General features: G+C 43.9%; 1 protein-coding gene across 1 annotated transcript in view; it reads right to left on the bottom strand.

Annotated features, from left to right (window-relative positions):
• Positions 1-27,602, bottom strand: part of COG5 (component of oligomeric golgi complex 5) — a 442,290-nt gene that overhangs the window by 124,833 nt on the left and 289,855 nt on the right. Inside the window, exons 8-10 of the mRNA XM_019509410.1 lie at positions 26,396-26,561; positions 22,217-22,329; positions 20,532-20,609 (exon numbers count right to left, since the gene is read on the bottom strand). Of these exons, the coding sequence (XP_019364955.1) occupies positions 20,532-20,609; positions 22,217-22,329; positions 26,396-26,561 (357 nt within the window). The remainder of the gene's footprint in view (positions 1-20,531; positions 20,610-22,216; positions 22,330-26,395; positions 26,562-27,602) is intronic.

Below are 27,602 nucleotides of genomic sequence, written 5' to 3'. Positions count from 1 at the left end.
CCCCCGCTTCCTGCAGTGCTCCCTGTGGCCCCCGCTGTGGCCCCACTGCAACTCTGCCATTCACCATGGCTTCACCACCTGCTGGGACCCCCCCACAGCTATGACACCCACTGGGACCCGCCACAGCAGCGCTGCCTGCTGGGTCCCACCTCAGCCCAGCCATGGCTTTGCTAACCTGCTGGGGCCTGCCACCCACTGTGGCTCCCTGATCGCCAGGTCCCGCCCCTCTCTGGGGCCCAGTCGCAGCTCTGCCACTTGCCGCACCTCTGCCACCTGCTGCAGCCTGCTGTCCACTGCAACTCCATCGTGGCTCTGGCACCCGCCACAGCTCTGCCACTTCCCAGGGCCCACTGCCTTCCCACTGCCTGCTGGGGCCTGCCTGCAGCTCTGCTGCCTGTTGGGGTCCACTGTGCTGCCTACTGGGTCATGCCACCCACTGTGGCTCCGATGCCTGCCAGGTCCTGCCATGACTGTGCTGTCCACTAGGTCCCACTGCGGTTCTGCCACTCGCTGGGGCCCGGCCACGGCTCTGCCCACCTGGGCCTGATGCCAGCTGCTGTTCCACCACCCACTGCAACCCCACTGCCTGCTGGGGCCCGCAATGGCTCTGCTACCCACTATGGCTTTACTGCTTGCCAGGGCCTGCCGCAGCCCCACCAGCCACCTTGGCCCTGCCACCTGCTGGGGCCTGCTGCCTGCCACAACCCCACTGCCTGCCAGGGCCCACTGCAGCTCTGCTGCCCCCCCATGGCTCCGCCACCTGCCAGGGTCCACTGCCCACTGGGGCCGCTGCCTGCTGGGGCCCACCACCTGCCAAGGCCCCCCCCCAGCCACTGTGGCTCCACTGCTCGCTGGGTCCTGCTGTGGCCCCACCGCCTGCTGGGGCCCACCACCCACCACAATCCCACCACCTGCCAGGGCCCACCGTGGCTCTGCCACCTGCCATGGCTCCGCCACCTCCCAGGGCTCGCCACAGCCCCGCCACCCATCAGGGCCTGCTGTGCCACCTGCTGGGGCCTGCTGCAGCCCCACTGCCCACCGGGGCCCACCGCAGCTCAACTGCCCACCACCTGCTGTGCACTATCTGGGTTCCACCACTCCCTGCACTTATCACTTCCCACACTGATCCCCACGGCCCCCCTTGCTGCCATACCGCTCCCTGCAGCCTCCACCACTCCCCACAACCACCACTTCCAGCCACAGAAGACAGAGCTCTGGGGCCCCTTGGTCCCTCTGTCCAATCTTACCTTACTTTCCACTTGGAAAGAGGGAGGGGGAACAGTTCCAGGGACACAAGGCCAGAAGCCACAGAGGTTTCTGGTTCGGGGCTGAGAGGAGGAAGAGAATGCAGGGCTGGGTGGAGCTGGGCTAGCTTTGTTTCTCAGCCACAGACTCCCACTGGGTTCTGCTGCTGCTGGTCACCTGTCATCTTTGACAGGCAGCCACGGGCAGATAAAAATTAATTTTCTAAAAATTTTAAAGGCTCTGAAGGCCAGAAAAAATGGGCTGGCAGGCCAGATCTGGCCCACGGGTCATATTTTGCCCACCCCTGATTTACACTAAGTAGAGAAGCCATCTGTTTTATAGGTAAGTTAGTATATTTTATAAAATTTGTAGTCCCTCTTTTCTATAATAAGCAAAAAAGATCATTAATATTAGGTAACTTCAAAAGTTGCCATGGATAAAAATGGATGAACGGACTATAACATGGATAGAAAACTGGCAGGATCATCGGGCTCACAGAGTAGTAATCAATGGCTCAATGTCTAGTTGGCAGCCAGTATCAAGTGGAGTGCCTATGGGGAGGGTCTTGTTCAATATTTTCATCAGTGACCCAGAAGATGGGATACAGTGCACCCTCAGCAAGTTTTCAGATGACGCTAAGCTGGGGGGGAGTAGTAGATACACTGGAAGGTAGGGCTAGAATTCTGAGAGACCTAGAGAAATTGGACGATTGGACCAAAAGAAATCGTACGAGTTTGAAAGAGAATTGCAAATTCTCCTGCACTTAGGACAGAACAATCCCATGCACCAATATAGGCTGGGAACCAACTGGCTAAGCCACAACTCTTCAGAAAAGGACCTGGGAGTTAACAGTGAACAATAAGCTGAATATGAGCCAACAGGGTGCCCTTTTTGCCAAGAAAACTAATGGCATACTGGGCTGCATTAGTAGAAGCATTGCTAGCAGGTCAAGGGAAGTGATTCTTCCCCTCTATTTTGCACTGGTAACTATGAGCAGAGTACTATGACCAGTTTTGCAGGCCCCCACTACAGAAAGGATGTGGACAAATTAAAGTGAGCCCAGCAGAGGGCAATGAAAATGGTTAAGGGGCTGGGGCACATGACTTGTGAGAAGAGGCTGAAGGAACTGGGCTTATTTAGTCTGGAGAAGAGAAGAGAAGAGTGTTTTAACAGCAGCTGAAGTGGGGTTCCAAAGAAGATGAAACTAGACCGGGGTGGGTAAAGTCCAGCCTCTGGCAGACTCTATTTCCCAGCAGCCCCATCTGTGTCACTGCGGCTGGTTTCCATGGAGACCCTAACAGCAGAGTAATGACAGCATGGGCCAGGGTTTCCATGGAGACCAGACCCAGCAGTGCTAGCACGGAGCGCAGCAGGGTGGGAAGCTGCTTAGCACCTGGATCTTGTGGCAGTGACAGCATGGCGTGGAGCCAGAGAAGAAGTGAGATCCATTGCCCATACACCCCACATAGGGGCATGCATGCAGTGGATCACTGCTCTGCCCTGACTCTGGACTTTGCTGTCACTGCCACAAGATCCCAGCCCCAGTCGAAGCCCCAGTGCAGCTTCCTGAACAGCCACACACCCTGCCAGCATTGTTGGGGCCTGTTCTCCATGGAAATCCTGGCCCCATGCTGTCATGGCCCCACTGCTGCTTGGGTCTCCATGGAAACCATCTGAAGCAACTTGGGCAGGGGCTGCTGGGAAATGGGAGCCCAGTTGCTGAGCAGATCTGCCATTTTACCCACCACGAGCTGGACTGTTCTTAGTGGTGGCAAATGATGGAACAAGGAGCAATGGTCTCAAGTTGTAGCAGGAGAAGTTTAGATTAGATATTAGGAAGAACTTTATCACTAGGAGCGTAGTAAAGCAGTGGACCAGGTTACCCAGAGAGGCTGTGGACTCTCCATCCTTGGAGGATTTTAAGCCCCAGCTAGACAAAGCCTTGGCTGGGATGATCTAGTTGGGGATGGTCCTGCTTTGAGCAGGGGGTTATATTAGATGACCCCTGAGGTCCCGTCCAACCCTAAGTTTCTATGATTCTAAAAATGCCTTTGATGTGTTTTAATTTAGTACCAAAACATAAATGCCCAACTACTTAATTCTTCATTTTACAGTTTCCTATTTAACATGTAAAATTACTATAAAACAAATGGTCTCTTACGACTAATTATAGAGTTAAATGAACTAGTTTTCAAATTCTCCATCCCAACCTGGAGTAAAGGTTGGCAATGAAGCATGTTAACTCAATCCAATTTTTAAAAAAATCTAGTGAAAGTGGCCACAAAATTATTTTAAAACCACTTCTTTTCATTCTCCTCACCAGCTGAACCAGAATATTTGTTGGCAATCTCAAGAGAAAAGTTAAGGACTGAATGGACTTGGATAAAGAAAAGCCAGTGCAATAGATCAAACCTGATGTTTTAAATGATTCACAGGGAGGTGAACCCAAGGCATAAACAACATGCAAGTTACTCTTTACATACCAGCAGAGCAGCAACCAAATCTTTAAACACTAGTTTCCACTTTTCTTTGTTGTGACCTGTATTTTATTCAAAACACTGGGTAAATGGTGGTCATGAAAGTGGTGTATCAGAACTGTGTAGTACTCAAGGCTATTGTTTGTAGGCTCCCTCAAATTCAATAGCTTCTTATTAATGTATGAAGAGAAGATAGGGAAGTACTACACAACAATTCAAAGGGGCATTTTCACATGACTGACTGGCTACGTTCAACAAAAACCAGGAATTTATCCCTGCTCCAAGACCATTTTAGAATGCATAAGAAGCGCCATGCTGGGTAGGACTAATGGTCCATTGAACTCAGTTTGCTAGCCCTGACAGTGGCAGTAATAGTTGCTTCAGAGGGAGAACATCTAAACAGGGTATATCTATTCTCTGCTCATACCCTTCCTGGCATCCACCATTGGCTTAGGGATGGCAGAAGATACATCCCTGACTGTTCTGTTTAATAGCTGTTAATGGATCCATCATCCACAAAGTTGTCTCACCCTTTTGTGAACCTACTATCTGCCTCTACAACCTCCCATAGCAAAGAGTTCCATGACTTAACTACGCGCTGCATAAAAAAGTATTTTCTCTTGCTAGTTTAAAAAATGTCTCCTGCTAATTACAATAGATGCCCCTAGTTCTAATATTTTGGGCCTTGGTGAATAACAGTTCCCATGTTCCCTTTATCCACACCCTTCATAATTTTAGAGACCTCCATCATATCCTTCTTCAGCCTTCTCTTTTCCAAACTGAAGAGTCCTAGCTTTTTTAGTTTCTCCTGATATGGCAACTGCTCCATACCCCTGATTATTTTGGCTACCCTTCTTGGTACCTTTTCCAATTCTACCACATCATTTTTAAGATGTGAAGACCAGAACTGCACACAGTGTTCAAGACACGGGTGTATCACACATTTGTGTAGTGTATGATGATGTTTTCCATTTTGTTAACAATTCCCTTTTTAATCAATTCCCTGTTATCAGTTCTCACTATCCCATTGCTATCAGATGATTCCATAACACTGAATAGATCTCTCTATTCACCTGTGATGTGTAGTCATTTTGAGGGTGAAATATAGCAAATGATTAACAGAACACAGAAAACTATGCAACAGCTTATAGCAAGAACTAGAGAACACTGTAACCTACTCAAACAACAGGGATGTTTAAGTAGGTAAACCATGATTTCAAAATCTGGAATGTGGACAAGGCACTAACATTAAAGACTTACACCGACATAAAAAGTGCTGCAAGATCCTCAGTGACCATAAGCAGTCAAAAGCCATTTAATTTTTAAATAACCTTTTTAACATATTAAGTCAATATTATACTTTCTTACAGACTTGCATGTGTCTTTCTGCTTTTCTTTTAAATGAGAAAATGTGTTTATTATTAACTCAGTACTTGAGGTAAAACCTCTAGAGTTTAGTCATTACGTCTGGGGAATGAATGCACATGAAAGTACCGTTCACAGCATAAGTTTAGCTATGTGCATTATGCTTTTTATGCAGAATTCCATATTTGAATCAATGATTATTTTCCTTAAAACAGTGCAATACAACATTCTAATATATTTCCGCGGCTGAGGATCACAGAAAGAATCATGATATAATTATTCAAAATATTATTAATAGATTATTATCTATAGATCTATTTAAAAAAGTAACCTGCCCTACAAATAGGCCATGACCCAAAGATTGAGAGGGTTTTTTTGGGTCACTAGACAAAAGAAAACTCTTGACCCTTTAAGGATTATTTCTTCCCTCCTTTGGGACATTTGACTTCTTCATGGACTTAAGAGGAAACGCTGGGAGGCTGGGAAGGCTCCTTGGTTAAAATGTTCAGCATAAGTCTAATGACTGTCTACACATGAAGGAAGGTTCATGAGCCATTCCCTCTGACCTGTATGACATTTCATGCTGAGGAACATTAATATTCTTCCTTGGAAGCAATGAGGGCTACATTTTCATGCCTTGCTTTGGTCATCATGCTGCCATTTTTTTGAGCATTGGAAAGAAAATCTTCCTCACTGCCAAAACTTCCCAGCCAGTTTGGGTTTCTCCCTGCCTCTCAGCAGCCCAGGGTCCTAGGAGGTAGGCTGAGTTGTAAGATTCCTGCTGCTGCAATATGAAAAGAGCCCCATGCCAGTAATTTTTCACATGGGGTATGGTTTCCTGATAAATGAGAATTAAAGGCAGGATTAGAAGAGGAAAACTTAAATTAATTGGGGAGCAGGGCAGGGCCCCTAATTTTTAGGACAGCGAAGAGACAGACTCTTTTTCTCCTTCCCCCCACCATGTGGGAAAGCAAGAGGCTGACAACAGCCCTCCACCAGGAGGTCTGGATTACAGAACAAGGGCTGACTTGCACTGGAGAAGCTACTGTTAAGATAGTGCAGGATGTGTTACTTCATAAAGACTAAACATGTTCCTGTTATCTTATCCTTTCTTCCTGCAGATCATATTAGCTAAAGAATACATGTGGAAGGGGGAAATGTGAATACAGATCCTGAAGAAACAACCTGGAATCCAAAAAACCCCCACTCTATGTTACCCACACAATCAGCTGCATTAGTTCACCAAGCACAACTTCTGCAATTAAATGAACTGGCTGCAGTGTATAAACATAGGTTCTCTAACCAAATCCATTCTAGAAAACAGGCATTAATAATTTTAATCAATTTATATGCTGAAGTTTAGAAACCAGGGGTATTCCATTCCTTTCAGTGCTGATAATTATGTACAAGTGGAGGAAGTTAAATTACATACACCAGGAAAAAGTAATGCTTGCTTTGAAATCTAGTCACAGATTAACATCTTGTGATACAATCTCTTGTAGCAGAAGCATCTGACAAGATGAGTAATGGACTGCATCCGATTATCTTTTCAGCTCTGTGGCAATCATTTTCCATCAGCTTCCTATTGCTTTACCAGTGACACTGGAAGAAGGTCACTATTCAGGTTTTTTTCCTGTCTTTTCTTCTCCCCAGTGAGTATGTTTTAACAACGCCAAGAACACACAAGCCTTTGTAAATTAAGAGTTCTGATTACTTTACTATTCACAATAAAACTGGTTTACATGCACAACTGAATAGTCTGTCAAAATCCTTAAGTAATTTAGAATTTCTAAGAAAATCATTGCATTTCTGCATATAATGTAGTGCTATTATGTTTTTCATATAATCTATTTCTTTCCTCTTACAAAAAGAACCTTAACTGTGTGGTTAATGGTATCTAATATTCAGGTTGACATGTTCATATATTTCTCATCTTGGGATGTAACTGAGACAAAATTACAAAGATTAGTCCAATCAACTGGAGAGCTTTACATTGCAAAACAGGATTTTCCTGGAAAGTAATTGCATATGCATCCATTAAACAGGGTATATTTGACAGCTTTACCAGGGATCAAGCTATACACACTGCCTAATTCTACTCTCACACCACAGTGAATCAAAAGACACACCACTGAAAAAATCATCTGCACCATTTTAAAACCAGTTAGATCATGATTAGTCCCTTAATATTTATTATTTTTGCTTAAATCTATCTGGAAACAATGCATTTTAAACCTTATAAAGGTTTTGGACAGTGCCCAATTCTATACTGGTATAAAAGGTAGCATGAAATAAAAAATACTGTCCCTGATCCTCACCTATAGTGATCTTTTTATATTATGTAGCAGGTGCAAAGCTGTCCTAATGCTGACATAGCCGGCTAGCAAAAGATTATCCTAGGATTCACCAAGAACTGACTACTGGGTTACCGGCTCTTCTTCTACCCTTGCAGACAATTTAAGTGATGTTTTTCTCAGCCTGAAGGTATTCTACATCTCCCACTTCCCAGAACCCTGCCAACCACCTGACTATAAATAGTTTGGGTGGGGAGTATCCCCTCCATCCTTTCGGTTGAAGGTGTGATTATAGCTGCTCTCTTTTGTCCTGAATTTGATGTTCCTGGTCAGTGGTAGATCTGTTCTGAGCACACCTAACAGATCAGTCTCTTCCAGGAACTTTTGCAGAGTTTAGGCACAATTTGGCATATATAGATCACAGCAAAGCATGTGTGGGAGTTAGACACTTACCTACTCAAACTTAGATGCTTCTGAGCATGCACAGAACTCTATGATTAGGCCTTTAAGAAACTTTTCTGTCCAAACTGCAGGCACTGAATGGGCTGTGAAGCTACTGATGTATGCATTTCCAGGATTGGGTTTTTGGTTTTTTTTTTTGGACTTATGCACCTATATTCTGCTCAAGTCCTGTTTTGGACACCTAAATGCTTTGATAAGGGTCTACGTAACAGGGAGCCGTCCTGGGGCCAAGTACATCACTGGCCCACGCCGCATCTAGGGCAGTTCACCCTTGCTCACCTGCCACACCTTTGATTTTATCACAAATTTATGTTTACAGGTGGGAGGTTGCCCATTTGTTGCCCTGGTGTATTGAGCCAATCACATGACCCCAAACCACCCTTACGCTATGTCCCATGCCTTGCACATGGCATTGAAAATAGTCTACAACTCTCCCGGCCCCTTTGCTGGGCTGTACTCGACCTCTGGCCCAAACTTGTTCAACATCTTCATTAATGATGAGGACACTGGAGTCAGAAGTGGACTGGCCAAGTTTGCCGATGACACCAAACTTTGGGGCAAAGCATCCACACCAGAAGACAGGCAGGTGATCCAGGCAGACCTGAACAGGCTCAGCAAATGGGCGGATGAGAACCTGATGGTGTTTAACACTGAAACATGCAAGATTCTCCACCTTGGGAGGAAAAACCTGCAGCATCCTTATAGGCTCGGCAGTGCTACGCTGGCTAGCACTACGGAAGAAAGAGACCTGGAGGTCATCACTGACCACAAGATGAACATGAGCCTGCAATGCAATGCTGCAGCTAGTAAAGTGACCAAAACGCTGGCTTGCATTCATAGATGCTTCTCAAGCAAATCCCAGGACGTCATTCTCCCCTTGTATTAGGCCTTGGTGAGGCCGCAGCTAGAGTCCAGTTTTGGGCTCCACAATTCAAAAGTGCTGTGGAGAAGCTTGAGAGAGTCCAGAGAAGAGCCACACACATGATCAGAAGTCAGGAAAACAGACCTTAACAATGACAGGCTGAGAGCCATGGGGCTCTTTAGCCTGGAAAAGCGCAGGCTCAGGGGTGATCTGATGGCCACCTATAAGTTTATCAGGGGTGACTACCAGGATCTGGGGGGAACGTTTGTTCACCAGAGCAACCCAAGGGATGACAAGGTTGAACAGTCATAAACTATTGCAAGACCAAATCAGGCTGGACATAAGGAAGAATTTCTTAACTGTCCGAACCCCCAAGGTCTGGAACAGCCTGCCATCAGAGGTGGTTCAAGCACCTACTTTGAACACCTTCAAGAGCAAATTGGATGCTTATCTTGCTGGGATCCTATGACCCCAGCTGACTTCCTGCCCTTCGGGCAGGGGGCTGGGCTCGATGATCTTCTGAGGTCCCTTCCACCCCTAATGTCTATGAAATCTATGAAACTTGGCCTCATGGCTCTTTCTCTGGCCCACACTATTCTGCCCTTCACTGGGCAACTCTGTCTCTGGTCAGGCCCTACTCTACGCAGTCCTTTGGGTTCCACCCAGACCCTATGCTGCACAGGCCTTCAGGCCCCTTCCTTCAACTCCAGCCCTACTCCACCCAGCCCTTCGGGTCCCACCTGGGCCCTACTCTGCACAGCCCTTCAGGCCACCTCTCCTTACAATATCCGCAGGCTCTACACTGAGAACCTTGGCCTGGCCCCTCTCTGGGCCCACTCTTGCCTTGGGCCTCTGGTCCCCTTTACTGGACCTTGGGCCCTGTCTCAGGCCCCACTCAATAGACCTGGACCCTGTGTTTTATTGTCAGGGTGTGCTCCCCTAGCCTCTCGCCTCCATGCAGTACACACAAGGCAGCAGGAGCTGAGGCTTTACAGTGCCCCATCCTTGCCTTTCACTGGGGAGGCACAGGTGTGGTATTTCCTAGAGGCTGTCCTGCCACAGGCAGTCCCCACACCCCAGCAGGGTGTAGCTTCAGGTCTTACCCAGGACCAAAAGAAACCTCCTCCATCCCCATAGTTCCTATTTTAACCTCTAGGTGTTACAGGAGCAGCAGTCCACAGGCTGGGCAATGTTAATCCAATGGCTCCCCAGTTGCAACTGCCAGCCCTGCTTCCTTGGTCTGGGCTTATACTCTAAATGCCCAGCCCTCCTCCAATCAGGTGGTCTCCTAGCCATCAGGTGACCACCTAATTGGGCCTGAGCTCACCTGCCAGCTACTCCACAGTCTGCTGGCTCCTCTTAAAATGGCAGGCCCCACTTATGCCCTGCCACAGTCTACTACTATTTACACAATTTAAATGGCTGCCTGCCTTTCCAACTAACTAACTAGGGTCTGACACAGGTTTTACTGTAAAGTAGAGGGGAGATGCTAGTCTCAGACACTTGAACTTAGAATGGAACAATTCTATATGTTGCTACACTGGAGGCCAACTAGCTAAGCAGCAGCTCTTCAGAAAAGGACTTGGGTGTTACAGTGGACAGTAAGCTGACTATGAGCCAACAGCGTGCCCTTGTTGCCAAGAACACTAACAGCATATTGGGCTGCATTAGTAGAAGTGTTGCCAGCAGACCAAGGGAAGTGATTCTTCCCTTCTATTCTGCACTGGTGAGGCCACATCTGGAGAACTATGTGCAGTTTTGGTTACCCCCACTACAGAAAGATTGTGGATAAATAGAAGAGAGTCCACTGGAGGGCAACAAAAATGGTGAGGGAGCTGGGGCACATGACTTCTGAGGAGAGGCAGAGGGAACTGGGTTTATTTAATCTAGACAAGAGAAGACTTAGAAGTGATTTAATAGCAGCCTTCAACTACCTGAAGGGGGGTTCCAAAGAGCATGGAGCTGGACTGTTCTCAGCGGTGATAGATGACAGAACAAGGAGGCTGGTCTCAAGTTGCAGCAAGGGAAGTTCAGGTTAGATATTAAGAAAAACTCTCTCACTAGGAGGGTAGTAAAATACTGCAACAGGTTACCCGGAGAGATTGCGGACTCTCCATCCTTGGAGGTTAAGATCCAGCTAGACAAAGCCTTGACTGGGATGATCTAGTTGGGGATAGTCCTACACTGAGCAAGGGGTTGAACTAGATGACCTCCTGAGGTTCCTCCTAACCCTAAGTTTCTAGGATCTATGAAATATTAGAGTACTGGTGCCCACACATTTGATAAGAACAAGATAACCTCAAAATGATTTTTCTGTTCCTTCAAATGTAACTCAACTCATGACTGTAACACAAAATTCAGTAAATCCATTCTGATTACCTTAACCATCTGGAGAGTCCTACTGACTTCAATGCTACTTTTCATGTACTTAAAGATACCCATGGCTTAAGCAGTGTCCTGAATCAAGGCCATAATTAGCAACTGGTAAAAAGACTTTTTCATCTTATACCATGTTTGATTTCAGACTTTGCTTTGCAAATTACTGTATTATTCTTGTGTTCAGGTAATACCATATCTTCTCACATACAAGATGCACCTTTCTCCCCAAATCAGCCCCTCCCCCCAGATTGGGATGCATGTTTTGAAAGAGGAAAATGTTTTCTTCACTGGAAGAGAAGCAAGCCTGGATTCACTGCACATGTCATGCAGTTGCTAAGATGGCTGCCAAGATGATAGCGTCCTGTGTTAACCTGCTCACAGCACAGCCATAGCACTGAAGCTTGCGTCTGAAGTGGCAACTGAGCTATTGGTAGCATCTTGCTGAGGCTTGTGATGTGGAAAAAACACTTTATTTACAGGAATTTGTAAAGAATGACTTATAGTAAAGAACTAACAGTCTTATTACTGCCCTTGCAATGCATCAGGGCCTAACCTTGTGTGACAGAGTAAGTCCTCCTGGGAACATAGTGTCCAGGAAATGTGGCATCCCAGGATACAGAGTGGCTGAGGCAGCTGGTGCACCAGGAAGTTCCAGGTACCACATTTCCAGGACACACACTGTTCCCAGAAGAACTTACTAACACAGTTGGCCATGACTTTGGACAACTAATTTTTTATGCATTCTTGCCTTCCAAAAAAGAAGGCATGGGTTTTATGTGGGGAGCACATTGTTTGTGCAAAAATATGGTATCATCATGCTTCTTCCTTCATGCTACCCCTTAGACTTACACTTACTTAGACAAGAAGTGCTTACTTAGACAAAAATGACAAGAAATGTTATGTCAACAGTGAATAATACTACTAGTTCATGTTACTGCTGAGCCTAACTCAGGGATGTAAAATTTGAACATATGGCAGAATTTTTGGAGCAAGTTGTCCTGCAATTTGAAATTATATTTACCATAAACTGAGATGATGGAGTCTTTCTTGAGGACTTCACCACAACATACGAGGAAGGACTGACTCTAAGAGCTACACTGGTGGTTTAAAGTTTTAAATCATTATAGAATCACCCACACCAGAAAGCTCAGAGGAATGGAGCTGTATGACAAGATGCCCACTGGTCCTCCAGGTGTGGGAGTTAAGACAAAGGTAAACAGCTTATCTACATACAGAAGATGAATTATAGAAACACAATAAAGTAGCTATTTTGGCAAACACTGCATTAGACAGGGACAGTGGAGCTTTGTTTATGCTGTAAGCAATGTTTTTCAGCACAGAAAGGATTCAGATCCAAAAGATGAGGAAGTATCAATGAATATTTTTGTATGAAAACAAAAAAAGAAGAATCTGTTAAATAGATTTACTATCTTGAACATTAGAAAATTCTCCTTTTGACAATTTTTGTTACTACACAACAATGCACTGTAGTGTCTACATGGACTGGATGTATTTTGTTCCCTTTCATATTATGGAGTCACATTAGTACTGTAGTTGCTCAAATCAACTATACAGATTCCAAATTTAGCTTAATGCTGCCTACTTACAGGATTACAAGATTATTTTTAATGGTAAGAACTGCAGGCTGGTAGGATCCAAGTGATAAAACTACATTCCCTCTTGCTCACACAGAACTGGCTTGATTCCACAGTTCTAAAGGTGTAACCCAATTTCCAGTATATAGCTTCTGTAGAACAAAAAAAGCTACCAGACATCAGTGGGCCAAATTCTGGTGTCATAAGAGCAGCAATGTCTGAAGCACTGTAGCCAAGGTTACCATGCAATAATAATAAAGTTGCAGCTTGGAAAATAGGTTAAAAGTTATCCTTGGACATGACAACAAGCTTACTTAATTTTAGAGAAACATGCATAAGCTGCTAATTAACTTTACTCATTACAGAAATGAAATCTCTAGAGCTCTGTTCTTAATATATCAGTTTAGCATCTTACATCAAATCCAAATTTAAGAAATAATAATGAAAGCGCATACATTTATATCTAAAACTGATTGTGGTATAAAATGAAACTGAAAAGGTAAGATTTATTTTTTACCAGTTTGTCTTCATTACATCCTGAATGGCAGCCACTCATGACCCAACTTCAGAACTTAATGAGTACAATAACCTTCCATATGTGAACTATCAGATTTTTGTGTTTTGCAGTGCTATTCTCACATAACAATATCAATACCTACTCTGACCCACTGCTTCTAAGCATGCTCCAACTTCAAAACCACTACCTCCAACCTATTTTTATGATATTTTGACTAGAATAAGAAAAACATCTTTATTGTGAAGAATCTTTGAAATGTAAAACAATATAAAGACTATTGCCATGAAGCTATTTGCTGCAGGCTCCTGAAATAAGGCTTTGCATACTAATGCATACAATATTCTCCATCTGCAATCAAAGGTCCTGCCATACAGAAAGACAGATTGAGAACATCATTCTGAAAACTGAAGACACTTAAAGGACAACCTAAATATTTTTCCACAACTAAAACAAGAGTGCAAGTGATTTAATAATTTTGTACAGCAAGACCTTATGGGATGGAACTTAGGAAAATCCATTTCCGCTATTTCTATAGCAACATAATTGCCTAATGTTAGGCTCTGAACAAAAGCTATCATTTTTAGTACCTATCATCAGTACAGAAACAGAAAAATTCAGAATGTTCTGACTAAATCTTTGATATCTTTTAGAGGTAGTCTAGATTAAATTTTTAAAAATCTGTGCATTTAAATTTCTGATGCCCATATTATGTGTCGCAGGTGAACGCATGTCGATAAATGACAGCATGGTTTTAAAAATGACCTTGAATTTTTTTTTACTGCAGGGCACAGAATTTCATTACATTGAGCTTGATCAGTTTATACTCAAGGTATAATGGTTTCTAGACTTCCAGCCACAGTGTAAAATTTTAAAAGGATGCTTTTATGCAGCTGACAAAAGAAATGAAAGCTACTTTAAAATAAATCCTCTGGAACTAGAAAATAAATGGTAAAAGCGTATAATTTTAAAATTCAACATCAGAGTAATTAGATGATTCTGTGGAAAAATATGTAAACAGTAAAAATGCTTATTTTTTTCAGTAAAAATGTCTGTATTTTTAAAGTGCTTAGAAATCAATTAATGTTTATAAGATCAACAAGTATGTAGCTATGTATCACAAATGAATTTAATTCTCCCATAAGCTAGGGACTGACATTTTTTTCCAACCAGAAAGTAGGTGAAATTGGGAGATGTGTTTCTACCCTGACCTTGACAGACCACATCTCAGGGCAAAAGGTTAGTTGTACAGCCACCCAGTACTTAGTCTCTGTGGTGAAACTGAGAAGAATGATAGTTAATGGGAACACAGGTGATGATTTGAGGATATTTATACTTTTTTACTGGGAACCAGACTAAAACTATTTCATATTAGCTGTCAGTCATCACCAAACTGCAATCTGCATAATTCCCAACAAGGCAGAGGTAAAAAGTACCAGATGACGCCCCTGAGCTAACCAACCCTGACCCTCACATATATTCTTCAGGATGGTACATTTGGGTCATTGTCACAGATAGAAACAATAATTACATTCAAGAGATAGACAGGGTAAAATTATATTCAAACATATCGTAGATGGAATATTTTTCATCCAGCCCCCCGATCTGTGATATGAATACGAATTCAATTTACTTTCACTGTGGCTCCATGTAGGCACAAGGTCTAACTGATACTAGGATCTGGGCTTTAGACCACAGGCGGGCAAAATACGGCCCACCAGGACATTCTATCCGGCCTGCAGGGCCTCTAAAAAATTGACTAAATTAATATTTATTCACTCCTGGCTGCCTGTCAAAGCTGAGAGGAGTCAGGGGCAGTAGGACCCTGAGGGAACCCTCAGCGGGCTTGAACAATTCAGCCTCGCCCCGCCCCCAGCCAGTTTCCTGGTTTTCTGCCCCTGCTCTGCTCCAGCACCATGTGGCTGTGGCACCTGGCTGCATCACTGGACTCCAGAGCATGGGACCGCACTGGTACAGGGGGGAGGGAGATGTGCATGTGTATGCAGGCTCAGGGGCAGCGTGTGTATGTATGCAGGCTCAGGAACAGAGTATGTGTGTATGCAGGCACAAGGGCAGAGTGTGTGTGTGTGTGTGTGTGTTCATAGGGTGAGTCCCATGTACACCCCACCATAGACATGCACCCACATTCCTCATCGCACTGCCATACACAAACCCCAGCCACCCTCCTGCCACACACAGCCCCTATACCCACCCATACCCCACATATCCACACCCCCCCACATGCTCAGCCACTCCACATACCCTCACACCCACAGCCCCCCACAACCCTATACCCACCCACCACAATATACAAGAGTAAAACTTCATTTTAAGCTATTGTGCTATCACCTCTATGGACACTATACAAACACATGTAAATCAAGACGAAAACATTTTTTGAAATCAAATTAATGTTGTAGATGTTCACTTCTTAGAATATAATTTGATATTTTTCTGGTTCTAATAATGCCAAAACCCCTTGCTGAAAGGAGTACTTCTGGGGGCAAGGGGAGGGACTTCTGGTGGCAAAGTTCAGGGGTTAGGGTGCAAGACTTTCAGTCACAAGATGGCGACCAGGGGGCAGGGCACTGGTCATGAATGCCATGTACCCCTGGAGGCTGGGGGGCACAGCGAGCCCCCACAGGCAGTGGCAGCACTGTTGGTGGCGGGAGCATGGTGGCAGTAAGTGGGGAGCGCCCACAGGCAGCCACGGTGCTCTTGGCGGTGGGGAGGAGGGGTGGCAAATTCTGGCCAGTGGTCAGCAACCACCTGCAGATGCTGCCGGCAGCATCGCTGGCAGCCAGCGGTGATTGCGGACCACCCGCAAATGCCACCAGTGGTGTTGGCGATGAGGGAGGGGGGTATCACAAGTGGCAACCACCCATGGGGGGGTGCCCCACAACACTCATGGGGTGCACGTGAATCCAGGAGCACTCCCTACACATCGCAAATGGCACCTGTCAAGGGGCAGCTACCTATGCGGCCCTTGACACCTTGCCTAAACTCAGTAAGCAGCCCTCTCTGCCCGAAATAATTGTCCATCCCTGCTTTGGTCTGTGAGGACTGTAGCTCCAATTCTGCAAACATTTATGCACACACTAACTTTAACCACAAGAGGATCCTAAATTAAGTCAACAACTTGGATTTAAAAATTAAGTGAAGATTTCACAAGACCTTGTCTAGCCAAGGTGGGCCTAGAAGCCATCTCTCTCCATTCCTGAACAAATGCCCTGACAAATGCAAGAAGGTGGTTTTCCCCTCTTCCTTCCTCATATTCTATCTGTCAGTTAGAAATAGCTGTTCATCTCTGCCCTTCTGGACGTGACAAATCTTGACGTGACAGAATCACACAAAGCTGCCCAGTAAAGGAATGTAAGTATTACTTGTCTCCCCACCTTTAGAGTTGCACAAGATGGGAGAGATGTACATCTCTGGTTGGAATAGGACTGGCTTCTGGGAATGAACCAGGCTGTGCATTCAGAAAACTGGAGAGCCATGCATCAAACTGTGTGGATTAGGACTGCTCTCCTACAGTAAGATGCATACTGTTTGGGGCTAGCAGCAGCAAAGACAATGTCTTATAGATGCAATAGGATCCAGGCCAAAATGTTCTGCCATGATGTTTAAATAGCTTTTCACTTTGCAAAGCCATTCACTGAAGTCTGTGGGGAAGTGGAGGATCTAGGATAGGGAAGATCAAAATTCAGTTTCAACTCTGTGTTACAAGGAGCTCAAATGGATTCTTGTCTTTGATTACAGAACTGGCCATCATGAAAATACAGGGTCTGATGTGGCTTACACTGAAGTCAATAGTAACTTAGCTACTGACATCAATAGGATCAGGATTAGACACTAGATACTGCAAATGCAAAGAAAAGAAAAAATAGAACAGGTCAAAGTCACTTATCAGTTCTTTGAGAGAGTACTATAACTACTAAAAAAAATACAGAAATCAGTGTAAAATAAAAGCAATGATTTAAATGATTTTAAATGGATATTTGCAATTTTGATTATAAACGTAGTTTAAAAAAGTTAAAAGCTAAAAATCTGTCTGAAAACATTAATACATAAAATCAGTTTATCATCCTTTTATCTACAAAACTTGAGATCATGAATTTCCCTGGCTACTTTTTGTCAGCGTAAACACAGATCATTGAAGAAATAACTTGGCAAATATAAAAAAAGCCTTCCAGCTGACCTTTACATATGTTTACCATTTTGAATCTGCACACAAATTTCATTACTGATAGGAAATTTAATAAGATTTGTAAACATATTATGAATACATTTGAAAAGGAATGTTGGCTTCTTCAAGTTCACTTGGCATCATGTCACAGAAATAAGACAGTGTGATCTGGGTATGGGGGGACAGGACAGGGACAAGCAGCACTGGGAACTCTATCATTGAACATTGTCAGAGGATTGTGAGCAAACCATTTAAGCTCTTTAACAAGAGTTAATGGAAAACATTGGTTGGCAATGGATCAGCATTCATGTCACGCCAACTGTCAGTACTTGGTTCACAACAGGAAAACTAATGATCCTCCTAGCGAACCAAATTCTGCAACCTTTTTGAGGAATCCCAGTGTCCTTTCCATTGATCCCCCAACAGAAAAATTCCAGAGCATTTTACTGCTACTAGTCAGAAAGCTGTGGTGCAGGCTTGTACTTTTAGGAAACTTCTGAACTCCCAAATTCACCAACATAGTGGTAAAAACACCCACATTTTTACCACTATGTTGTTGAACTTGGGAGTTTAGAAGTTTTCCAAGTGTACACAAGTCTGCTGTGCCTTAGTTTCTCCATCTGTTAACTAGTGACAATACTTCTATGCTGTCCTCCATTTTGAGTGTCTGAGAGTTTATAAAGTGTTTGACATCCTCAGATGGAATGTAGAATAAACTACTAAATATTATTGCAGCAACAGGTAATTAGAAGGCATGAAGAACATGGAAGCGAAATTAAGGGAAGTACAGGCTGTGTGCTCTGTGACAGGAGAAAAAAGGCATAACCCTCTCCCCTGCCGGCCCCCCTCCCCCCAATTCCAAAAGGAAGAGAGTAATGAATCCAAAAGCAGCTAGTTTCCTTGTTGTTAACATGCTTATGCTTAACAAGGCAAGGTCCTGTACTATCTCACATTTCCTAGGATGGCACTTTTTCTGCCATAATCAGAACTAGGAAGCAGATGGATAGGCAAAGTGGCAGTGCAGCTGCTGCAGAAGATGACTATAATAATGTTGACATCAGTAACTGTAATTAGTGCACAGAATGTAGAATGGAGGCCTCCTCTTCATGTCTTCTGGAGTGGGCATACTGCCCTAGAATAGGGACATAAAGCAATTACCCTCAGTTTGTTGTTTGGTTCAGTTCACACAGTATTTCTAACACAAATCCAACCTTCTTTCCTCTCCCTACAACAATGTCTGGGGACTTGATGACTAGTAGTGGCAGCTATGATCATGGATTACCATTACCTATTGCTTTCAGGACTCAGGGGTGGGATTACCATTTTATTAGGTATAAGCACTGGCAACAGACAGAGCAATTTTTGCTGTTCCATAAAACTCTCCATATGAACCTTCCCAAATGTTAGCAGTGACCGGTACTTGCACAGTTTCGACTGCACACCAGTTAGACTGATCTGTGTAACCTTCCCTTCCTTCCTACTCTTATCAGTGATACTATAGGACTTTCCCAGTGGACACCATTGCTACTCTGTGTTCCTGCAAAAACAGCTGAGTGAACCACTGTATTGTAGAGTACCATCCTAGGAGAGGGCAGAGTAATGCTTTAGTGGTGGCAGCAACACTGTCATGGTGGGAAAGCTCAAGCAAGACTGATGACCTATTTTTTTAGTAGCTACTTGCAGAATGAGAACTCTCCTGCTTTGTTTTATGCTCTCCTGAAGTTAATGGCGTAATCTTATTAAAAGGATGGTCACAGAAAAAGAAGGAACCTTGGAGGAACATATAAATAGCTATCATCTGAAAAATGCATTATTGTACCACAGGCTCAATTCTGCAACATGAAAAAAAAAAGCTAAAAAGGGTGGTCAGTACCCTCCCAAGAGACTGGAATACTACATATCATTTCCTGGTCAGCCATATTAATCATCTGTTTAAATAGTCTATTGCTAAACAGTGACAAAGATTTACATTGCTTCTACCTTCCTCCCCCCCAGTGACACACCCTTTCACCTAAACCTCCTCTGACAATTGGGATGGTCCCTCCTCTCTTGATCCAAGAGGATCTCTATGAAGGCAATCAGTAGTACTAGGGAGAAGCATAGACTCAGGAGGGCTGTTGCAAATGGAACATGGAAAGCTCACTAACATTAATTTTCCTCCCATCCAACCTGCTCCATCGTTCCCCAGTACACAGGATTGCTTTCTTTGTCTGTTGGTGTATCACAGAGTCACTTTGTGCAGCCCAGGAAGCAGCAAATATTTTTTGCAAGGCCAAGCTTTTTTTTCTGCAGACACACATCTGCTGTAAGTTTATCCATTTCTTTCTTGCTTTCTTCCAGAGCAGGCTGAATCTAGTCATTTCTGCTTGGGAAGAGCCTTCATACTGTCCAGATGGATGCTGTACTTATTTTGGAGTAAAAAAATAGGTTTCCTGTGTAAAAAACTTTCATTATTTGGTTTTACTGTTGAAAAAAATTTGCATGTGAATAGTTCCTGGGACCCATTTAGAAATAAATCTGTATAAATTCATAATCTAGTCATATGCATGGGAAAGGAGATGTTTGCATAAAAAACAGGCCTTAAAACTTCTTTTGTTTTTATTTTGCCTCATTTACTAAGGTAGCTAAAATGACTTCAGAATTACTATTCCCAACCCTGAAGGAGACCATTAATCAAATTACTCCAAATAAGAATAGGAAACAATACAAATGAATGAACAAGAATAGGTATTCATATCTGGGACATTACAGGGAAAGAACAGCCGTGATTATATTTCAACGAAGAAATTGCCAAAATGTAGAGAAACAGATGGCTGAGTACTAGATACCACAAGATGACGCATTCTCCTATGAAAACTAATGCATGATACTATTTACCCAGAGTATCTTATGGAATGACAATAATGATCACTAATAAAAAATGACACTATCCTACGGTTTCTTTTAAAAGAAAACAAAAGTAATTATTACAAGACATAACCCACATATAAACAGTCCATAAATGCACTCTTCTGTGCTAGCATGACTTTCACCACCATCTCATTACTATAATTACAAATGTGTTATAGGAAAAACTGTAACTGAAAGGCATCTCTCATCACATTTTCTTTAAAAGAACCACTGAAATTTAGTTAGCTAAATGAAAACTTTACCTTAACTATTTCCTCAATGAAACAGACATGTGAAACAGGGTCTCTCTTCTTTGACAATACTTTCTGCAAGTGCTGCACCTGTAAGACAACATTTATTTCCAAGAAAATTTATGTTTTCTAAGTTGCTGCCGGTAAAATTGCACTGAAGTTGAAGAACATAAGAAATTAATGCCATTTACTAGGTAAGACCATAGGTCTGTCTAGCCCAACATCCTATCTCACTGAGTGGCAGAGAATGTATATTGAGAGAAAGGGTGAACAGAGCACATACTGAAGTGTTCCTGTTTCTCTCCCTGATCCTGTCCTATTGCAGCTTCCAGCACAGACATATAGGGAGTTCTGATTCAGATGCTGCATCCCTGTCTACATTATTCAATACTACCAATGGACCTTTCTTTCAAGAACTGGTCCAATACCCTTTTGAACTGGGTTAAGTTACCAGCCTCCACAACATCTTGGGGAAATAAGTCCCACAAGTTAATTGTACCTTGGCCCCCTCTACTCATTACAGTTCCAGCATGATCAACCGGGTAATCACACCTTAAGTTGTGACCCAGCTACATGTTCAACCAATTAACAGCATGATAAAACATGCAATAAGCTACAATGTTATTCCACAAAAAATGTGTAATAACTCTGTAGTTTGTTCTAATCATGCTACTGGTTGAACGTGTGGCCACGTGATCTCTGGTGGCTGGAAGTCCCATCAACTGAGGGGCTCCCAGCCACAGTGGTGCACCACCTGCTGTCTGTCCCACAGCTGACAAGGCTCACACTGTCAGGTGCAGGGCTTGCAGCAGGGAGTACACTGTCTCAGCTGTAGGGCAGGGCTTGCATCCAGGGCAGCAGGGAGAACAGAGCTCACAGCTGCAGCAGCATTCTCCCAGCTTGTCCTGCCATAAGCCTGGCACCTCACAGGGCTCACAGAGGTAGCAGCATTCTCTCTGCTGCCTCGCTGTGAGCTCTGCAGCAAGTCTCAATCAGCTGTTGGGCTTGCAGACCCGAGATCATGATCCCAGGCTACCCCTGCACCAGTGATAAGGTCTGATGGGATCTAATGTATGATCCCACAATCATTCCTCCTGCCATGCATGTGTGGCATGACAAGAGCTGTGATTGTGTGGATCACACATGAAATCCCATTGTATCTTAACTTGCATGTGTATAGGGGCCCCCTGTATGAGAAAGAACTTCCTCCTGTTAAAGTTTAAACTTACTGCCCAGTAGTTTCATTTTATGTCCCCTAGTTCTAGTATTGTGAGAGAGGAAAAATAATAAATCCCTATTTACTTGCTCTACACCATTTAATATGTTATAAATCTCTATCATGTGCCCTTCAAGCATCTCTTTTCTGACTTGAAAAGTCCTAACCTATTTACTTTTTCCTCATATGGAAACCCCTCCAAAACCCTGATCATCCTTGTTGCCCTTCTTCATACCTTTCTAGTTTTTCTGTACCTTTTTTGAGGTGTGACAATTAAAACTGCATAGAGTATTCAAGGTATGGATGCACCACAGATTTCTAAATGGGCATAAAAGATACTTATTGATATTTTTGTTTAAAAACCCCCACAAAAAATCCTATTTTAATAATTCCTAACATTCTAAATTGATTTTTTTGATTGATAATGAACAGTGAGCTGTTGCTTTGAGCAAACTGTCTGCAAGGACTCTGAGAACTTTACCTGGCCACAAGCTGCACAGATCTGATCCATGAGTTTCTCCATGTTTGTCCAGAGAGCTGCTCGGAAGGCTGCAGTGTTTCCTGGTGTTGGCATAGCTGCTCGGCCAGGCCCCCCTAAGCAAATATTGAAGGAAACATAATTCAGACCAAAATTTAAGTTGTAATCAATACTTTCTGGAGTGAGTGCCTAAATGAGGTTAGGCACCTAAACTCATGTGTGATATGTACCTGAACAAGCAATTTTCAGAAGTCAGAGACAGTTTGAAACAACAGCTCTTCAAGTGAATGGCCTTAATCATCGCATTTGAGTGCTAACTTTGAAGTTCAGCTGACATTTACAATATTCTTGCACTATTAGCTGTTCCGTGCTTTGTCATTTTAGCAGAAACCCCACCAGGCCAATGTAGCAGCAGGATGCAATAGTATACTCACACCTAAATATCTTGGCCTAGCTGTATTTGAATGACAAAAATAAGGTACTCTAACTGAAAAAGATCATTATTAAGCCAACATTTTCTTGAGTGGCTTGGGTGTCCACATCCCATTATAATAATTCCAAAGCTACCTTCTAATCCCAAACTGTTAAAGAGACTACAAATTAAAATTTGTTATCTATCTCACCTTTACATTTGTATTCTTTAACACACTGAGGTACCTTAACTAAAGCATCAAGAGAACTGAAGTTTAATGATGCAATGGACTACCCAAAATGGCAAATACTGTTTTGATAAATTCCCGTGTGACAAAGCACTGTAATGCCTTTGTCAGATTTCTTGCACTACTTTCTAGTACCATATTTTTTGCATATACTGTTCCAAACTCTCCACCTCATCTGCCCCCCAAAAGAGACCTTGTTCTGGAAAGGCAGAATAAAGAGAAAAAAGGGTTTTTTTTCCCTTCTGAGTCATGACCCAATGGGGCCACATGGAGCAGGTACAGAGTCTACTCTTCAGCACCAGTCACTCTGTCCTTGCAAACACTGCAGCTCACATTTAACCTCATCACAGCTGCCCTTGAATTGGCAACAAATTTTGCTTACTCAACCAAAATCTACTGCCAATTGAGCAGTGGCTGTGATAAGGTTAAAACTTTAGCTGCTTTGTTGAACACCAGATTCTACTCTTTGCTTTGTGCTGCTGTCAGAGAAAGAGGGGAGAGAAGCAGCAGTTATGACAGCAGTCCCTATGCTTCTATTCCAGTGCAGAAAATTGGTTTCCTGGCTTAAGACACATGCCCCAATCTCTCCTTTAGTCTCTCTGCAGCCCTCTCACAAACACAAGGAAGGTAGAAGCAGATTCTAGAAAAAATTAATCATTTCCATGATAAGCTCATAAGAAAATGCTAGGACAATTGTAAATTTCTAAAATTTATTTTCTAGACAAGTGAAGGAGAGGGAGAGAAAATAGAAATTAAGAAATAAGACACTAGGCAGAAACAGGAGGAACATACCGAAATTTATTTTTATGTTATATTACCTCTATACTAGGGATGTAAATACCTCTTTAAAAATATGTTTAACCTGTTGTAGTTACAGCAGTTAAACAATTAATTGGTGTGGCAACCCTCAGCCTGGCCCACTGCTCCTGTCTGGACTGTGGGGCACACCTGCCAGTCCAGGACCAGTGAGGCTCTTCCAGCCCCCACAAGGTGTGGCGGGGACTCAGCGGCTCCCCAGGGCTGTACCTTATGACAAACCAGGTGGGGTGGGCAGGTGGATCCTATCCAAGCCCATGAGGGTGCACCGTGGGACTGAGCCACAGACCCACGGGAGTTGCCCCATGCCCACTTACCTCCACCTTGCCCCTGCCAAGCCCTGCAACAGCTGCAGCAACAGAAGGCGCTGCATCCAGCTGGGCACAGGAATAGGGACGGGCACAAGAGCATTAGGCTCCAGGCTGCAGCTCTGTGAAGTCAGGTAGGGTGGGGGAGACAGGGTGTTGCTGAGCCCCAAGCGAGTGCCTGTCTCACCCTGCCCCGCCGCAGAGGAGGAACTGCACCTGCCTGCTCAGAATAATGTGGGGAGCTGGGGACCAAAGCATTGACAAGCCCTGGCAGGAAGGCAACACAGTGCAGGAAGTCATGGGTAGCAGCAGCCAGTGAGGGGCCTTACCAGCCTCCTGCAGCCACCAGCATGTGGTTTCTTGGGGCCAGCTGCTGCAGCACAGGAGGGAGGTGAAGGTGGAGGGGGATGAGTGACTAGTACCTAATAGCTAGGCTCTGTGGACCCTGGTGTATCCACTTACAGCTTTCCCACTACCTGCCACGTGCAGCCTGGGCTCTGTGGTGGGTGGCAATGGCCTGTCTGGAGCCTGGACTGCTCATGGTAGGCAGCATGGAGGCTGTGAGTAGATGCACCAGGGTCCATGAAGCCTAGCTATTAGGTATTAGTTACCCCTCCCCTGCCCTCTTCCCTGCTCCTTGCTCCTCTCTCCCTCCCTCCTGTCCTCCCACCTTCTGGTTCCTGCTTGGACACCACAGGGCTTCCCTTCTCCCCATCCCTCTCCTGGACTGTGCCCAGCTGGGACTAAATGATAACCTGTAAGCTAGAACTACTTATCACTGGGCTGATCGGTTAAAATATAAATCCTTTAACCATTAACATGCCTACTCAAGAGCAGTGATTCTCAACCAGGGTACCATGGCACCCTGGAGTGCCTTGATATCTATTCAAGAGTGCCACAGGGTGCCATTCAATGTTAGTACTCTTAGGTTTGCAAACGTGATTCACAAGATAAACCCAGAGATTTCAAATAGAAATCCATCGCTCTGTTATCTCTGAGTTCCTTGCTCAGAAAGCAAGAAAAATTGCTCCATTATTTTTCTGTAGTAAAAAAACAAAGAGTGAAAACCAAGAGTTCATTTTCCAAGGGGTGCCTGAAGTCTATTCAGGGATGCCTTGAATCTAAAAAGATTGAGAACCACTGCTCTAGGGGACTATTTGAGGGGGGTTCAGTGGTGATTTGAACCCCTTTGATTCCTGATTTTCACCCAAAGTTTAAAAGAAAATGCCTGGCAGTGGCAGCAGCATTTCTACTCAAGCAGCAGTGAAGGAGTCACTTGACTTTCTAGCTCATTATAATCTACCTGCTTCCTTCCAAACTCTTCATTCCATGGGTGTTAGCAGCACTCTCTCCTTTTTAATGGTATTAATATCACACTAATCAAGCTATTCTTTTTTCTGCAATTCTGCTGTCTCTTAGTTCCTCCTGGTAATGTAAATAAGTTTCACAGGCCTCCATACTGTTTTCAACTCTAGTTAAAAATATTAACTTAGATGTGGAAACATTAACTTAGGTGAACATCAGCTTGGGTGTGGAAACAACTTTCAGTGAAATACTAGATGTATGGACAAGATGCTCAAGAAGCTTAATTTTGTTTTATGAATCTGAAAGAGATATGCATTTCATTCTAATGACTACAGGACTAAAGAAATAACATTTTTGATCATTTTTGCCTAGTTTAATCTGTTTTTTTTAATACAAAATGTAAAATGTATCAAATTAATGCACATTCCAATTCAGTTATGTTTGTTATTACTTTAATCTTAAACTGAATAATACTGCTTTTCTCCTGAGCATATGAGTAAACCTTCTAGTTTCTTTCTACCTGGAGAAAATGATGTATTATGTTATATGCCAGTGTTGCTTAAGCTTTTGGCCCCATGCGCCAAATGAGTGGTATGCAGCCTGTCTGCAGGCTAGATCAAGCCCCACACCTCAGCATCACACCCTGGAATCTGACACCATCCCCTTCCTGCTCCAAGCACCAGGATTGGGCTCCAGGAGCCTGGCACGGTCCCCTCCCAGTTCCCCACACTGGGATTGGGTCCTGAGGCCCCATGCCACTTCTGCCTGGCCCTGTGCACTGGGATCAGGCACCCAGTCCAACATGTAGGGCCCAGAGCCCCCTACTACCAAATTTCTGGATGCATGGGGAGTTCTGTGGGCTAGTTGACACAGCTCTAGAGGCTGGGGGCAAAGCACCCATTATATGGGATGATGCACCATGCCATCTGCACCTCCCCCTTTTCATACTCCACCCATGGGTATGATTTACCCCCTGGCCTGGTTAATACAAGCAATAAACTGTCTCTGAAACATGGATGGGATGGGGAGGTGCAAAATGTACTTCTGCCAAATAACTGGAAATGTAAAGTAGAAAAACTGTACCCATACTGCACCTCTTGTAACTGCCTGGGAAGGCTGAGTCAAAACTTTGATATCCAAAGCGTTTCTGATGTTCTCCTCCACGGATGCACAGTACCCATCCACTACATTAGCAATAGTATCCTTCAGAGTTCCAAGATTATGAAAAACCTGTAGAGCTGTTCCCACTTGAGTTGGATTCTAGGGAGATAAGGGGGGGAAAATGGTAAGCATCACTTTATGTGTAACCTTATTTACCCACAATGAGAGAAAGTTTTAATCTGTACATTTACATGCAGGAGTTTGTGGATGCATTTAATTTATTATCACATCAGTGGTCTCTTTATTGGGAAACAAGATAAGAGAAAGAAGATGACAAGTGAGCTGAAAACAATGCTGACTGTGATCATCTGGGGACAAGCTACCAGCTAGTAATCCAATAATTCACATAGAGGAAAATTACTACATAATTTTGAGGCATGCACTCACTGTCTTGGTTTTATCCAGTTATAAGGTAAGGAGTAAGACTCGTTTGTATGTACAGCATGTGCTACATTTCTACCTTATAGGAACTCAACAGTCGATTATATGTGAACAAAGCTCAAAAAAATCCATGCATCCAACTTACTCAGAGCAGAGCAAATTTCTAGGAGAATGACATCAACTTTTACAAAATCTGTCTGGTTTTACAGAGTAAAGGCTAGAACTTATTTAACAATTAGGCAGTGCTCCAGGACTCACCCTGGGGGTGCTAGAGACTTAAGTGTCTAAGTGTGATCCTAAAACAAGTTGCATAAGCCCCACTCTGTTGGTGTCCACTTTGTAATGCACTTCAACAGAATCATAGAAATTAAGGGCTGGAAGGGACCTCAAAAGATCATCGAGTCCAACCCTCCTGCTCTGGGCAGGAATACTGCTGAGATCAAATGATCCCAGCAAGACGTCTGTCCAGTCTCCTTTCGAAGAGTTCCAAGGTTGGGGACTGCACCACCTCCTTGGGAAGTCTATTCCAGATTCTGGTCACCCTCATCATAAAGAAGTTCTTCCTTACATCCAACATGAAACCATCCTCTAACAGTTTATGACTATTGCTCCTTGTCCTCCCCAGAGTGCCCTAGTTTTTCTCCCACCTTCCGATATTCACCCCTTACATACTTACAGACAGCCACCAAGTCCCACCTCATTCTTCTCTTCCCCAGGCTGAACAGTCCCAGATCCCTTAGTTTTTCTTCAAAGTTTCCT

The sequence above is a fragment of the Gavialis gangeticus genome, unplaced genomic scaffold, assembly GCF_001723915.1.
Source record: "Gavialis gangeticus isolate Ggan-Ray unplaced genomic scaffold, GavGan_comp1, whole genome shotgun sequence".
Classification (NCBI taxonomy): Eukaryota; Metazoa; Chordata; order Crocodylia; family Gavialidae; genus Gavialis; species Gavialis gangeticus.
This window is presented reverse-complemented; position numbering and strand designations above follow the sequence as displayed.